The sequence below is a fragment of the Lagopus leucura genome, unplaced genomic scaffold (assembly GCF_019238085.1).
Source record: "Lagopus leucura isolate 7727_CA_CO unplaced genomic scaffold, USGS_WTPT01 Super-Scaffold_100157, whole genome shotgun sequence".
In the NCBI taxonomy this organism is placed as follows: domain Eukaryota; kingdom Metazoa; phylum Chordata; class Aves; order Galliformes; family Phasianidae; genus Lagopus; species Lagopus leucura.
Genome location: NW_024962334.1, coordinates 3,667,184 through 3,679,751, shown reverse-complemented (window position 1 = coordinate 3,679,751; position 12,568 = coordinate 3,667,184). Strand labels below are relative to the sequence as shown.

The window sequence follows — 12,568 nt, the reverse complement described above, 5'->3', positions numbered from 1 at the left end:
TTCTGTACATTGACCATGCCAACGTGTAGAGCTCCTTTCGGTCTTATTTTTTCTTGACAATCAGCAAGTACAAAATTCCCTGTTTAGAAAGGTAAAATACAGGGGCTCTGTCACTTCCTATCACACATGTGATAAAAGAAAATCAAAAATGAAGCATTCGTGATGGAGTAGCTTGCACAGAGCATTGCTATCTGGGAATGTCTTTGGTGTAGGAGTGCTTTTCTTGAGAGGACTTTAAATGATGATGTGGTGGAGCTGTGATGATGGCCCTACTTTTACTGCAGATACAGTTGAGTTAACAGAATTCTTCCCTGTTAATATAGAGGAGAATGCAGCTTTTCACAAAGTTGTTCAGCCGCTTTATGATGATCTGTCTTTGCAGCCTTCTGCAGATATGGTTTTCAGACGTGCATTTTGTGTGTTGTTCTAGGTAAGACCAATACATTGCACTGAACACTAGATTTCTTCTGTCAAAATCTTGCTTGTATAATCTGCATGATGCTAGTGCTGTTCTAACCGAGGTTGCTCAAACATATAAGGGAACAACATTCACCTCTATATTCTTCAGAGAGGGAAAACCATGGAAACATAAAATCATGGAATCACTCAGGTTGGAAAAGACCTTAAAGATCATTGAGTCCAACCATGACCTAATCATAGTACCATAACTCTAACAACCCTCTGCTAAATCTTGGTAAACGATGGGAAAAATGGTTAATTTAAAGTCATGTAAATAACAGAGCCTTCTCTATTTCTATTCCAAAAGATAGGCTGATTTCTCCATTATTGTCAAAAGCAAAAAGCCCATTTCAGTTGGTAAGGCAAACATGCTGGACTTCCTTCTGTAAGATATTGCTTTGATATTATATGTCAGAATCCAGTAGTGGTGGCAAATTGGAATTACAATAGCTAAAGGCCACTTCTAGAGACAATTTCCTTCCTTTTCTTACTTCTTTTATGGCCTGCTACCTGAATTACATTAGAGGTTATTGCCCTGCATTGGAAATTGGAAAGCATTGTATTCATACCCTCTGGACAAGCTTGCCTGAAGAACATGAGGACATTTTCCTATCCAAAAGGAGATTCATTTCCCCATAACTTATCTCTGATGAACAACAAGCCCATAGTAGCACAGTATAGCATAACTGAAGGGGAGAAAAAAGCTTCTGTTCTTTTAAAATTCATTTTAATGTTCTTTTTTAAAAATGTGAGTGTGCTCATTAAACAACCAGCACCTCAGGCAAGCCGGAATTTGCACAGAGAGATGTTCTCTGAAAAGTACGCAGTTTTACTATCAAATAGAAGAACATGGAGTGGTGTGATCTTTGATGATAAATGAAAAGCACACTGTTAGCATCCTGACCTCAGGAATATTACATCTCCGTGGCATGCATGCCCAGTGAGAACATGGGGAATACGAAGCAGAGAGCTACTCTGTCAGAATACGCAGATGGTTTTGCCAGTTCAACAACTGTCTAACGTATGGAAGGTGCCTGATTGAGACTTTTGTCTGCCTCCTTTATGGCTTGTTTTCTAAGACTGTAGTTCAGACCATGCAATGTATTTAGGAAGTCCTTAGGACTTGATCCAAAAGCTTGGCTGATTTTTGCTTCTGCTTTACATGAAATCACAGAGTGTGGATATGTGAAAAGTTGATAACTCAGAGGTGGCATCTGGTTTGGGTTTCAGATTCAAGTGAATACGTGGAATGTTCATTCCAGTTACGTGGTGTAAAACATTGAGTGTAGGTACCTAAATGGTTTTTTTGAGTAGTTAACTTCACAGGGAACATTTTGAGGTTACCTTTTGTCCTTTGCATGTAATTCTGCTTAGAGATAGCTCCTCAAGGATAACAGCCATGACACTAGAGGTGTAATACATAACTTGTGCAGTACGTTGTGCCCATTCCTCCTTGATTTTTGCACCGTCAGCCATTTCAGGGAGTGGAGCTATGATCTTACCGTGTTATAGCCCTTCTAATCCCATTTAGGAAAATGTGCATGTGCAGTGATGTATAGAAAGTCTCACTTCAGCAAGGGGGAAGTCCTTGCTCCCTCCCTCCATCAGCTAATGTTCAACTCAGTGGCAATCAGGCCTCCTTTTTCCCTGTGCAACGCTGCCACTGACAAGGTAGTTTAATTAGAAGCTGGAAGAGATAAAAAGTCAGCACAGTGGGAATCTAAATGTAGAGACTCCACCCTATAGACAGCCAGCTGAATGCTTGCTGAGTGCTTTGCAGACCTGTGCTGTGTGTGCCTGGTCTATCCTTGAGGGTGGATATCCTTGAGCTGCTCAGCCCAGGAATCTGTCCCATTTAGAGGACAGAGGCTGGACAGGGAGGAGAGTCACTTTACTGGCTAGTTTTCTGAGATTCGTACCCTCTAAGCAATCTTTACTGCCTTTAATTAGTTCACTGCTGCATAGCTAGCTTCATTCTCTTCTCTGCTCCTGAACTGCTGTTTAAGGTATTCTTAATGTCAAAACCCAGCCCTTGTAGGCAATAATAAATGCAGAAGAAGGAAAACTGGATGTGACATTAGTTGAAAAGTGAAATTTTTAATCAGACTACAGTATTTAGGAATTGAAGTGATGAAGAATAAGTCATTGTCAAAAACTGAAGAGACATTGATGAAATCTAAATCAGATTTTTTCCTTTGAACTGGTTTCATGTATCTGGCCAGCTTTAAGGAAATGCTACCAAAAAAAAAAAAAATATTGAAGTTAGTGGTAGAAAACCTATGATTCTACGATGATCTTTCATTTTATCTCTGCCTCCCTCCCACCAAAAAAGCACTCCTCAGCAATAGTTTTTTTTTTTGCCTTGGCAGAAAAAAAGTAATTACTTGTGCCTGACCCAGAGCAGAGTATTACCCCAGTTTTTTAGTGTGTTCACTCATTCAAACAAGACATTATTTGCTCAGTGCTAATTACAAAATTCTGATTCATATCTTTGGCTGAGGTTTTAGTTTGCATCCACAACAGAACATCTCTGTATGAAAACTGTGATGTAGCTTTTACCACAGATGCGTTCAGAACTTTGAATTATGTTTGATCACCAAATATAGAGTAAGTTTTCACACCTACTCCTGTAGATCACCTTGCATAATGCATGACTAGTTTCTTTCTCACATGCTTTACTCAGGAAATTCAAATGTATTTGGCACAACCAAACTTCTGCCAATGCGGCCGTTGTATTGTTGTTGTTTTTTCTTCTCTGCAGTTGAATATCTCTATAATGTACCAGTAGTCATTCAACATACATTAAAGCTAAACAAATCTCTTTCTTCCAGCACTGCTGTGATTTCAGGTCAAGTATAATGCAAGCTGTCAAACATAAAGCGCAAGATCCACGTGAACAGGACTAGAAATTGTTTGAAGTCATGAATGATTTAGAGATAACTCTGTGCCAAAACTCAGAAATAAGAACACCTTCCTTGCTAATGTCATTTCCCCCCCAGCAACAAGAATGCTAAGCGCTTGGGATGTCTGCTAAATTACAGTAATGGTACTTGAATTCAGTTACAAAACAAGTATTCCAAGTTTTCTCCCAGAAGCATTTATATTTCTTTACCTTAAACAGGACTCAGGCACCACAGAGAAACTTGGCTGTTTCCCTTGGAAAAATAATTATTTTTTGTCTATTAAAAAGGCAGACAATGCAGATGAATGAACTTGTAACACATATCTCTTCTTCATTTCACTGATCTTATGAACTTTGTTTCTTAGGCCTCGTTCATCTCTGACTCAAAAGAAGCAAGAGAATAGAGATTTTGGACATCATCCTTTTATTTTGCTTCAGGAGTAGCTTTAACAGTACTTTTCAGACAGAAACATGTACCACTGAGCACATGTTAGCATGCAGGGGAAGCAATAAATAGCCAGGCTTGTTGGGATAACTTTGTAAAATTAGGGAGTCAGTGCTGGCAGGAGGTTCCCATGGAAATCGCTTAGAGATCTGTCCCATCAGCTGCAAATATTTCCACTCTTTCTATGTAGTATTAAGGTTAACCACCTTTTGGATTATGGATTATCTCAATCACATTTACTCAGACTGTTTTTCTTCCTTGTTTTGCAGTAATTGTTTTATGGCATCAGTTGACATACAACAATTTTGTCATTTCTGTTGTCATTTGACCCAGTGCTTGAACTGAGCAGCATGTGGGAGGAGAACAAACTTTGGAGTAGTCTTATACTGGAAAACCTGGGCTCATCAGTTGTGATTAAAGCTTTTTGCATTTGAAGAGTCAGAGAAATAGAAGTAAGAAGTGTGTATATTCCAATTTTCTTTTTTTTCTGAAATTTGGGAAGTCTGGAAAAACCTGTATCAGGAAGGTGCCTCGTGGAAATGTAATAATTGGTGTAAATTTGTACATGATGGGGAAATTCTATATTTTCCTCTAAAATCTGAACACTTGAATTATTTGTTTTTCAAATGTATGTAGTATTTTTCTACATACTTCCAATATTTGAAGGGAGTGTATAAACAGGAGGGGGAACAGCTGTTTGTGAGGGTGGATGGTGACAGGACAAGGGGAATGGTTTTAAATTGAGACAGGGGAGGTTTAGGTTGGATATGAGGTGGTGAGGCACTGGCACAGGTTGCCCAAGGAGGCTGTGGATGCCCCATCCCTGCAGGCATTCAAGGCCAGGCTGGATGTGGCTCTGGGCAGCCTGGGCTGCTGGTTGGTGACCTGCACACAGCAGGGGGTTGGAACTGGGTGAGCATTGTGCTCCTTTGCAACCCAGGCCATTCTGTGATTCTATGATTTTTTTACATCTGTTTTGATGGGCTTTGTTCTGTTTTGTTTTAATATGTGAACGTAGAGGCTACTTCCCAACACTGCAGTGTCTTACCTAGGAATATTCAAACAACCTTGCTGGTTCAGTCCAGAATGCCCTTTAGCTCTCTGTCAAGCACTTTACAACCTTTCATAACAGAGACTTTAATGAAGAAATAATAAAAAGAGAGCAGCACTTTAAACCTAAACCCTTTTTTCTTCCACAGAATCTAATGCAGAGGACAAATCTTGAATAGCCTCTGATGGATTTTTCTTCTATTACTTTGTTTAATTTTCTTTAGAGTCCTCTTTTAAGTACTCTTACGTACCCAGCACTCTGAAGAAACATAATTTAAGGTTTGCTTAGGTGTTACATGAAAAATCACATCTTTTTATTTGTTTCAAATTTACTGCTTGATAATTACATTTGATAACCCACTACCTGTGCTGTGAGAAACAATGAATACTGTTCCCTGCTTATCTTCTCAGTGTCTCTCATTTATCCTTTATTACACTCTTCCCACAACTCTTCCTTTTCAGGATAAAAAATTATTGTGTGCATCAATTTTGCCCATTCGACTTTGCTGAAGGTGACACCCCTCTGATATACACTGCTTGTGTTAGAACATAAAACAGGCAGTTGGTGTCACATGCACTGTAGTTACTGGGATGCAGTGAGAGAATCTGATTTTAATAAGATTATTTTGTTCTTTAAATCTTAAAGAACCAAATATAAAAAAAAAATACAAAAAAAGATGCTGAAATTTTTGGTTGCTTTTTTTTATGATTTCGTATCATAATAGCATGAAATGTCACTCACATAGGTAGTTTATTAAAAGTGAATATGGTTAATTTTGATGCGTATTAAAACCCAAAGTCAGAAATGCCCTGGGATAGTGGTACCTCAAGGGCAACATTATTTGGCAGTGTGGTAGAGTTCTGTTGGCCTACAGGAGTGCTCATGCAGTTTCATGTTTAGAAGTTGAGATTTGTACATGCTGCATACTTCTTTTTCACCAATAAACTGCAAGGTTACCTTCATCTGCTTGGAAAAAAAAAGGGAGTGTGCACTCCTGGATGACTGTGGTATCATTGTGCATCCTTTATTAATGAGTATAGCTTGTAATGCTGAAGAAACACATCCTTGAGAAGAGGAAACGGGGACTGAGAATAACCTCAAAAACTTGTGACTGACGTTGGTATTGGTGTTGTTGCTCTCCCAGGCAAGCTAGGTAGTCTGTGTAGAAAACCTAAAACCTTATTCCATGTTCCACTGCCACACAGCCTACATGTAGCATCCAGCTTTTAGGAGAGGAGATCAGAGCATTTTCTCTTAAATGCAATTGAAGCACATATACTTTGACCTTGCCCTCGCAGCACAGCCCTGCAGTGGAGAACGTGGGATCGTCCCTAGCTGTGCTGGACAGCCCTTTGGTTCTGGTGACCTGGGAGAAAATGATGGGAGTTGGAACCAGGTGGTCTTTCAGGGGCCTTTCAGTGCAAGCGATTCCATGACTCTGTGGTGCAGGGAGAGGGCAGGTCCTGGCTGGAGAGGCTGAGCCAGGCCCTTCAGAAGACATGTGGAGAGAGGTTGGCTGCTGACTTCCAGCTGATGCAAGCAGAGCAATGCCTGTGACGTTGGCTCGGCAAGGAGCCTGACTCATTGCAGAGCAGGTGTAGTTTTTGAGTCAGTCTAAACTCTCATCTCCACCAGAGTGCCTCCAAGGATCTGTCTGTTCCTGTTCTCCAGCTGGGTAGCAGACTGTGAAAGCTTGTGTTAGATGAGCATAATAAGTGCCAACAAGGAGTAGTTCTGGTAAGGTCTTGGACCCCAAAACATTTGTTTTATCACAAAAGGAGGAGAGGTCGTGTGTGAGATGAGTCACAGGTTGTGCGAAACTGGCATCCAGATTCCTTGCTATAAGCATACAGTTGTACGCTGAGCAGTTCTGTGTGAAGGAAAAGACAAACTGCAGTGTATTTTCACTTCAGTGCAACAGACTATGTAGTAAAGTAGTAAATATATGCATTTGTGTTCCATTGAACACATGTTAAAAATTCCGTGGTATTAACTGGAAGCTGATAGCAGGGATGGACTTCATAACCTTGCAGTGCGTGCTGGTACCTCATGAAAGGCTGTAGAAATCACTGGCATTTCTGTTTGTGGTCAAGGGGAGGGCCAGTACTCAACCCTGACACACAAAATAAATTTGACGACGATGCTGAAGGGCAGAGATGTGAATTCAAAGGAGGCTATTTCAGATGAAGAATTTCAATACATGCCAAGTGAACTACAAGTCTTCTGCATGCACAGCACTGCATATTTGTTCTTTTTCTCTTCCAATTAGCTCTATTAATATATCCTAATATTTGCACTGGATTTGTTGTTCTGAATTGGAAAAGAGGTTGAATCATATCTGAGGTTAAGGTAGTCTTAGGGAAGCTATATTGTATCCAAAGGGAAACTCAACTAGGAAGCCAATGCATTTGCTCCACCAAGTAGAAAAACAGTTCAAAGCAAGTGCTGTACTGGAATGTTCTGACTTAAGCTGATGATGTGACTAATAGGAGCCAGAAAACAATGTATGACTCAGGTCTCCACAGGGAACTTCTAGTCTGCATAAAAACATCACATTTTTTCCCTGTTTCATTAAAGGGGATGGGAGAGGTTAAAAGTCTTGAGAGTATGGATGGCATAGGAATGGAAGGGAGGGTTAAGTGTTACTTGGAGCTCTGGTTCAGATGATTCAGCAACCACTGCTACTCATTCATCAGACATAACGCAGTCTGGTAGCAGAGTCTCACATCTTTGTTTTGTTGATTCCTTTTGCCTTTGCCTAAAGAAATGAAAAAACCCAGAACCATATTCTTAGAGTCTAAAGAAACCGGCTTTCTAAAAGGGATGCAGAGATTCTAATCTCATCATTTTCTGTGGCTTGTGCAGCCTTGCAGGTAAATTCATGTCTCCTTGGATTGAATCTCCTTGCCTGAGAGATCTTTTCAAATGCACTTTCAACTCCACTGCTAAAAGCGTAGTTCAGAATAAATGTATCTAAGCAGAATGCCACACGTATTCAGAGAACTTGTTTGGTTGATATAGAGTGAAATACTCTTGTTCCTGTTTGATGCTTTTCCAGAAGATTTCTGGGGGACATGTAAGAAGCAATGGATAGTATCCTCTTCCATTAGAAACTGTCTTCTTTCATTAGAAATAAAGAAGAAATTTTATTTTCCACATTTCTATCTCAAGGAAATCTGTTCATTGTGAAATTAATTCATGGCATGCATAACTATATAGAAATCAGCTACATTTGTGCATTCCAGGTACTGTTAGTCAGACAAATTCTGAGGCTGAGGGAGTTGCTAGTATTTGCCCACAGATTTCATTCTGCTAGCTTCAAATGATTTGGGTTTGGGCTTCTGAAGAGGTTAGGAATTTTAATTATCTAAGTCAAATCTCTAAATATCTATCAAAGGCAAATTTCTAAATGGGTCCCTGCATACTTTTGGATCATACCGCTGTTGTGAGAGATGATTTCATAAATAACTTGCCCATACATACCTGACTTGTCCTAAGTTCCTTGTAGAGGAGGACATCCTGTTGTTACACTATGGCTAAGGGTAAGTCTGACAAGCTCCTCCTGCCAGGAATAGGGATATTTTTGTTTCTGTTGTGAATGTGCTGCTTTGACAACATTTCTTGTTACTGCTTTTGGCCTTGTCCCTGGACTTCATGAACCTGTTAGATCTTATTTGGGCTGGTCACTCTCAATAAAGATATGGCTTTGCTCCACCAATAGGTATTGTAATTTTTTTGTTCTTTATTATTTCCTGTTGGTGATACTGTTATTATCCACAATGCAATAAAAAGACCAATGTTGTTTCTTGCTACCTTGTGCAAATGGCTTCTGGAGATCAACAAGTGACAACCAAATTCACAGGCCATCATAATCTGACCAGTGATGTGGTTTTACACTTACTGTATTGAGTTAGCTTTCAGTTGCAGAGGAGTCAGGCAGACTGTAATGCGAACATCCTTTGTTAGTTCTCACATATGCATCCATCTGTGAGGCTCTGCTTTTCACTGCAGACCTTTTGAGAGAGAGGGGCTTTTTAAAAGCTAGTGCACCTCTGTGTTTGGAGCATATTCTTTTTGTCAGTCCAAACCATATGTATGTTATTGTTACTTTTATGACCAAAAGAGTACTGAAATAGGTAGTGAACAAGGGTGATCGGAGAGCTCTAAGGCAAAGAAGGCTGAATTCTGTTCCATGATTCCAGTAGTTCCAAAGGTTTAATTTCTGCTGGATTAGCCAGACAGCAATGGATTTTGCTTTGTGTAAAACAGAATGGAATTTCCAGACAAGTCAATAAGAAGTGTAGCTTTTTTGCACCTGACATTTTGGCCTTTTCAGCAGTTAAGGCAAACTACACTGCTTTGAGTGAATGAGGCTGTCTAAACTGTTACCTTTCGTTTTCTTCCCCAGATTACCCATTCCTTGGATGAAGGGGAGAAAGGCAGCATTTGACACTTTTCTTTTTCTTTCTTTTTTTTTCCAGATACAGAAGAGTAAAAATATATTAAAAAAAAAAGAGACTGCACATTTCTTTCATCATTTTAGCCGAGCTTCTTCATTCCTGTTCTCCTCCTTCTGCAAAGACCAGTTTCTGGGGAAGGCGTTAAACAACTTCCAAAACACTCCTCCTCCCACTGGCTATTTCACAGCTAATGACTCCGGGCTCTAGGGTGGGGGCATTGGTTTTTGGGGTGTGATCTAGTTTTGTTTGCTCATGTATGTGTGCATTTGTTGTTGTTTTGGGAAGTTGTTTTGTTTTAAAAAAATCTGGTGATTTTCTGATGCAATTGGTTCAATTTTATGGACAGGTGGAGCACACAGACGAGTCATCTTCAAAAGCTGGTACTGCCCTTTGCTGTTACGCCTCAGCTTGCAAAATCACAATATTAAGATGTTGCAAAAGAACCTAAGAAAATGAGATTGTAATAATACTTCACTGGATAATATTTCCCTTTTATTGTTTTTGTTTTTCCCCAAGAGATTTTTCCAATTGGTGGTAAACAGAACTTGACGTCCGTTTTACCCTCGCTGTAGAAGATTGTATGCGTAAGAATGTTGAATTTGTAGTCAAGTTGCCATTTGTTAGGATTTGGAGCTTATCACGGACAATGCAACGATAGCAAAATGCTTTTGTTTCGAAACAGAAGTAGGCAGACTCACTCAACCCTTGATTTTATAGTGCATTTGCAGTTAGTAAAAGGAGAGAAAGAATCAATGAAAGTGATATTCCTTTGGGGCAAATTTTGTCAGCCTCTGAGAGCACGTATTAATGTACTGTTTGAGGTACCTGACTTAACTTGGGATTACAGATAATGAGCAGTTTCCCACATCTGCTCGTTGGCTACCAGTAACCACTTTGTCTGTCCTGAAGGCCTAAGAGAAGAAGGGCAGCGGGGAATCACACGGATCAATTCTTACCTTCATCTCAGTGTGATACTTCTTTCATCACTGACTGAATGGACAGGCCAAAGGAAGGAAAAGTGTGGCTGGAGAAGTACAGACAAAAACAAAATGAAGAAGTGTGTCCTAAACACATGCCTGCAGTCGGTGGATAAAGCTGTCTCATCCAGTAGAGTCAGACACACGGACAGTAGCCGTCATTTTGGCCTATTTCAGGGAAGAAATGCTGAAAAACCTCCTCACTCAGGCTTCGATTCAGGAGGGTATATTTTTATGAGAAACAGCAAATGTTTGTAAGTGTTTTTCTGCCTTGGAATCTTAGTAAGGATCCATTTAACTGTGAGCAATTTTACCTGTCTTTTGGAAACCGAGGCACACGTATTTACACATACAGTTGTTTTTGCCTATCTCCTTTTTATTCAGGATAAGGTTGTGCTGTGTTAGTCATAAATGTATTTCACAAGGAATCGGATGGCAGTCATGGCTCTATGCTGCGTAGAGAACGTGTAAACACTGGCTTAGGAAGGCAGTTCTTTGGCATTTCTTTTTCATATTCAGAAGCACAGGACTTCACCACCAGCCTATATTAGAGCTTGGTTCTCTGTTCCTGCTTAAGCTGTGTACGTACAAGGACCGAGCTTCACCTAAAACTAGCAAACATCACAGCAGTTAGCTCAGCCTAAATCTGCATTTGAATGTGAGTACCTTCTCACTCAGGAGTGTTTGTATTTGAGATTTTAGTTATTGAGACTAGGGACATTTTGAGTTCTTTTTTTGGGACACCATGTGGTGAAAGCCAGAGAGTTAGATTAGGTTCATGTCGTGAAAAGGTTGCACTTAAATCACATTTTCAGAAGAAAGATGTGAGAAAGTAACTCTTGCAGTTCCTGGGTCTCACCATTGGCATCAGTGTACCAGCTCTTTTAAATAAAATAAATATGAGGGCACACAGTGTCCTGCTTCAGCAGTAGCTCTGGGTGTATCCTGGGGTAGATTCTGTGAAGAAAGGAGTGCTGATAAAAGGAGGTGTGTCAGGGAAAGGCTGTATCACCTCGTAGCACTTTTCCACCTCCCCTTTCCTCCACCATCAGCATTCAGCCCCAGCTCAGAGCGGCAGGCTGACTTCCAGCCTTGACCAGGCTCTTTGGAGGGACATTGCCTATGAAATATCACTACTGCAAATGAAACACCACAGTAGTGGTTCAGTCCCTGCTGAGTCAGACCTCCTGGAGTCAAGGAGAACATATCCTGCCTGAGAGCTTGGTCACTGGTGCAGGATGGTTTAGTATACTTTAATACTTCTAAAGTTATCTTTACCTAACGTACAGTGACTAAAGATACCTACATCGTGCCCAGTAGAATAATAATAATAATAAAAAGTAAATATTTTTCTTCATCTGCTTTTGCTTTCTTTCTTTCTGGGACTGACTGCTTTCAGACAGCAAAGCAAGATGGCTTAATTCACAGCCGGTCAGTTCTTGCTTCTCATGCGCTTGCACAAAGGTGAGAGATCAGGCTGGAAAAGGTTTTACCTGTGTTGCCAGGATTATTGGCCACTGGTAAGAACTATAAAAGAAGCAGTTAGCTTGCTGTCTCTTGGGACTGCAGGTCAGAACAGGGTACTGCTCTATAAGAGATGCTATAGTCAGAGAATCGATGATTTCAGCACACAGATGTGCAGAAAATGCCTTGCAAAACACAGGCAGGCAGTCACAGCTAGCTCTGATATTTTTCTGCCCTTTTAAAGTCACCTGAACTTGATACTGTGGATTAGTAGTACTTTTTGGAATTTTTTTCATTGTCACTTAAAATAAAATAATTCCCCATGAGATCTTTTCTATTAGTCTGGAAATGTATAAAGTGAAATTTGGGAATTGAGATCCTACAAAGGAACCAGGCCAGATGAAAGGACGTGTCATGGAGTTCCCTTCCCGGATCATTGCCATGTTACTGTACCAGACTCCTTGCCTCCCTGGAACACTCTGCAGCACTGTGCCAGTGCACTGTGAGCCAAGGAGTGGTATGATTAGACACCTCCCAGTACAACTAGAGATCAGCCACTGTGCAATTGTGTAAAAAAATAATAAATATATATTAAAAAAAAAAAAAAAAAAAGCAGAATTGCTTTCTCTTACTTTATTCCATGGAAGAAAAAAGAAAAGAGGAAAAGGATTAGGTCTTTATCAGCTAGTGGCATGGTCTCTCTCTATAAAAAGCAAGGGATTTCTGTTGTTGCATCCTTACCTAATTTTTGCCTGGATGTATAGGAACTATGTTTTTAGATGCCTTCTTTTTCCAGCCTCAGAGTGCACA

The 12,568-nt window shown here is 40.2% G+C and overlaps 1 protein-coding gene across 4 annotated transcripts in view; it reads left to right on the top strand.

Annotated features, from left to right (window-relative positions):
- PDE1C (phosphodiesterase 1C) overlaps positions 1–12,084 on the top strand; it is a 164,015-nt gene extending 151,931 nt beyond the window's left edge. For all 4 annotated transcript variants that reach the window (XM_042889222.1, XM_042889223.1, XM_042889224.1 and 1 more), the window contains one exon: positions 9,339–12,084. In XM_042889222.1, coding sequence (XP_042745156.1) covers positions 9,339–9,352 — 14 coding nt within the window. In that variant the 3' untranslated portion in view covers positions 9,353–12,084. The remainder of the gene's footprint in view (positions 1–9,338) is intronic.
- Positions 12,085–12,568: the final 484 nt, after the last annotated feature.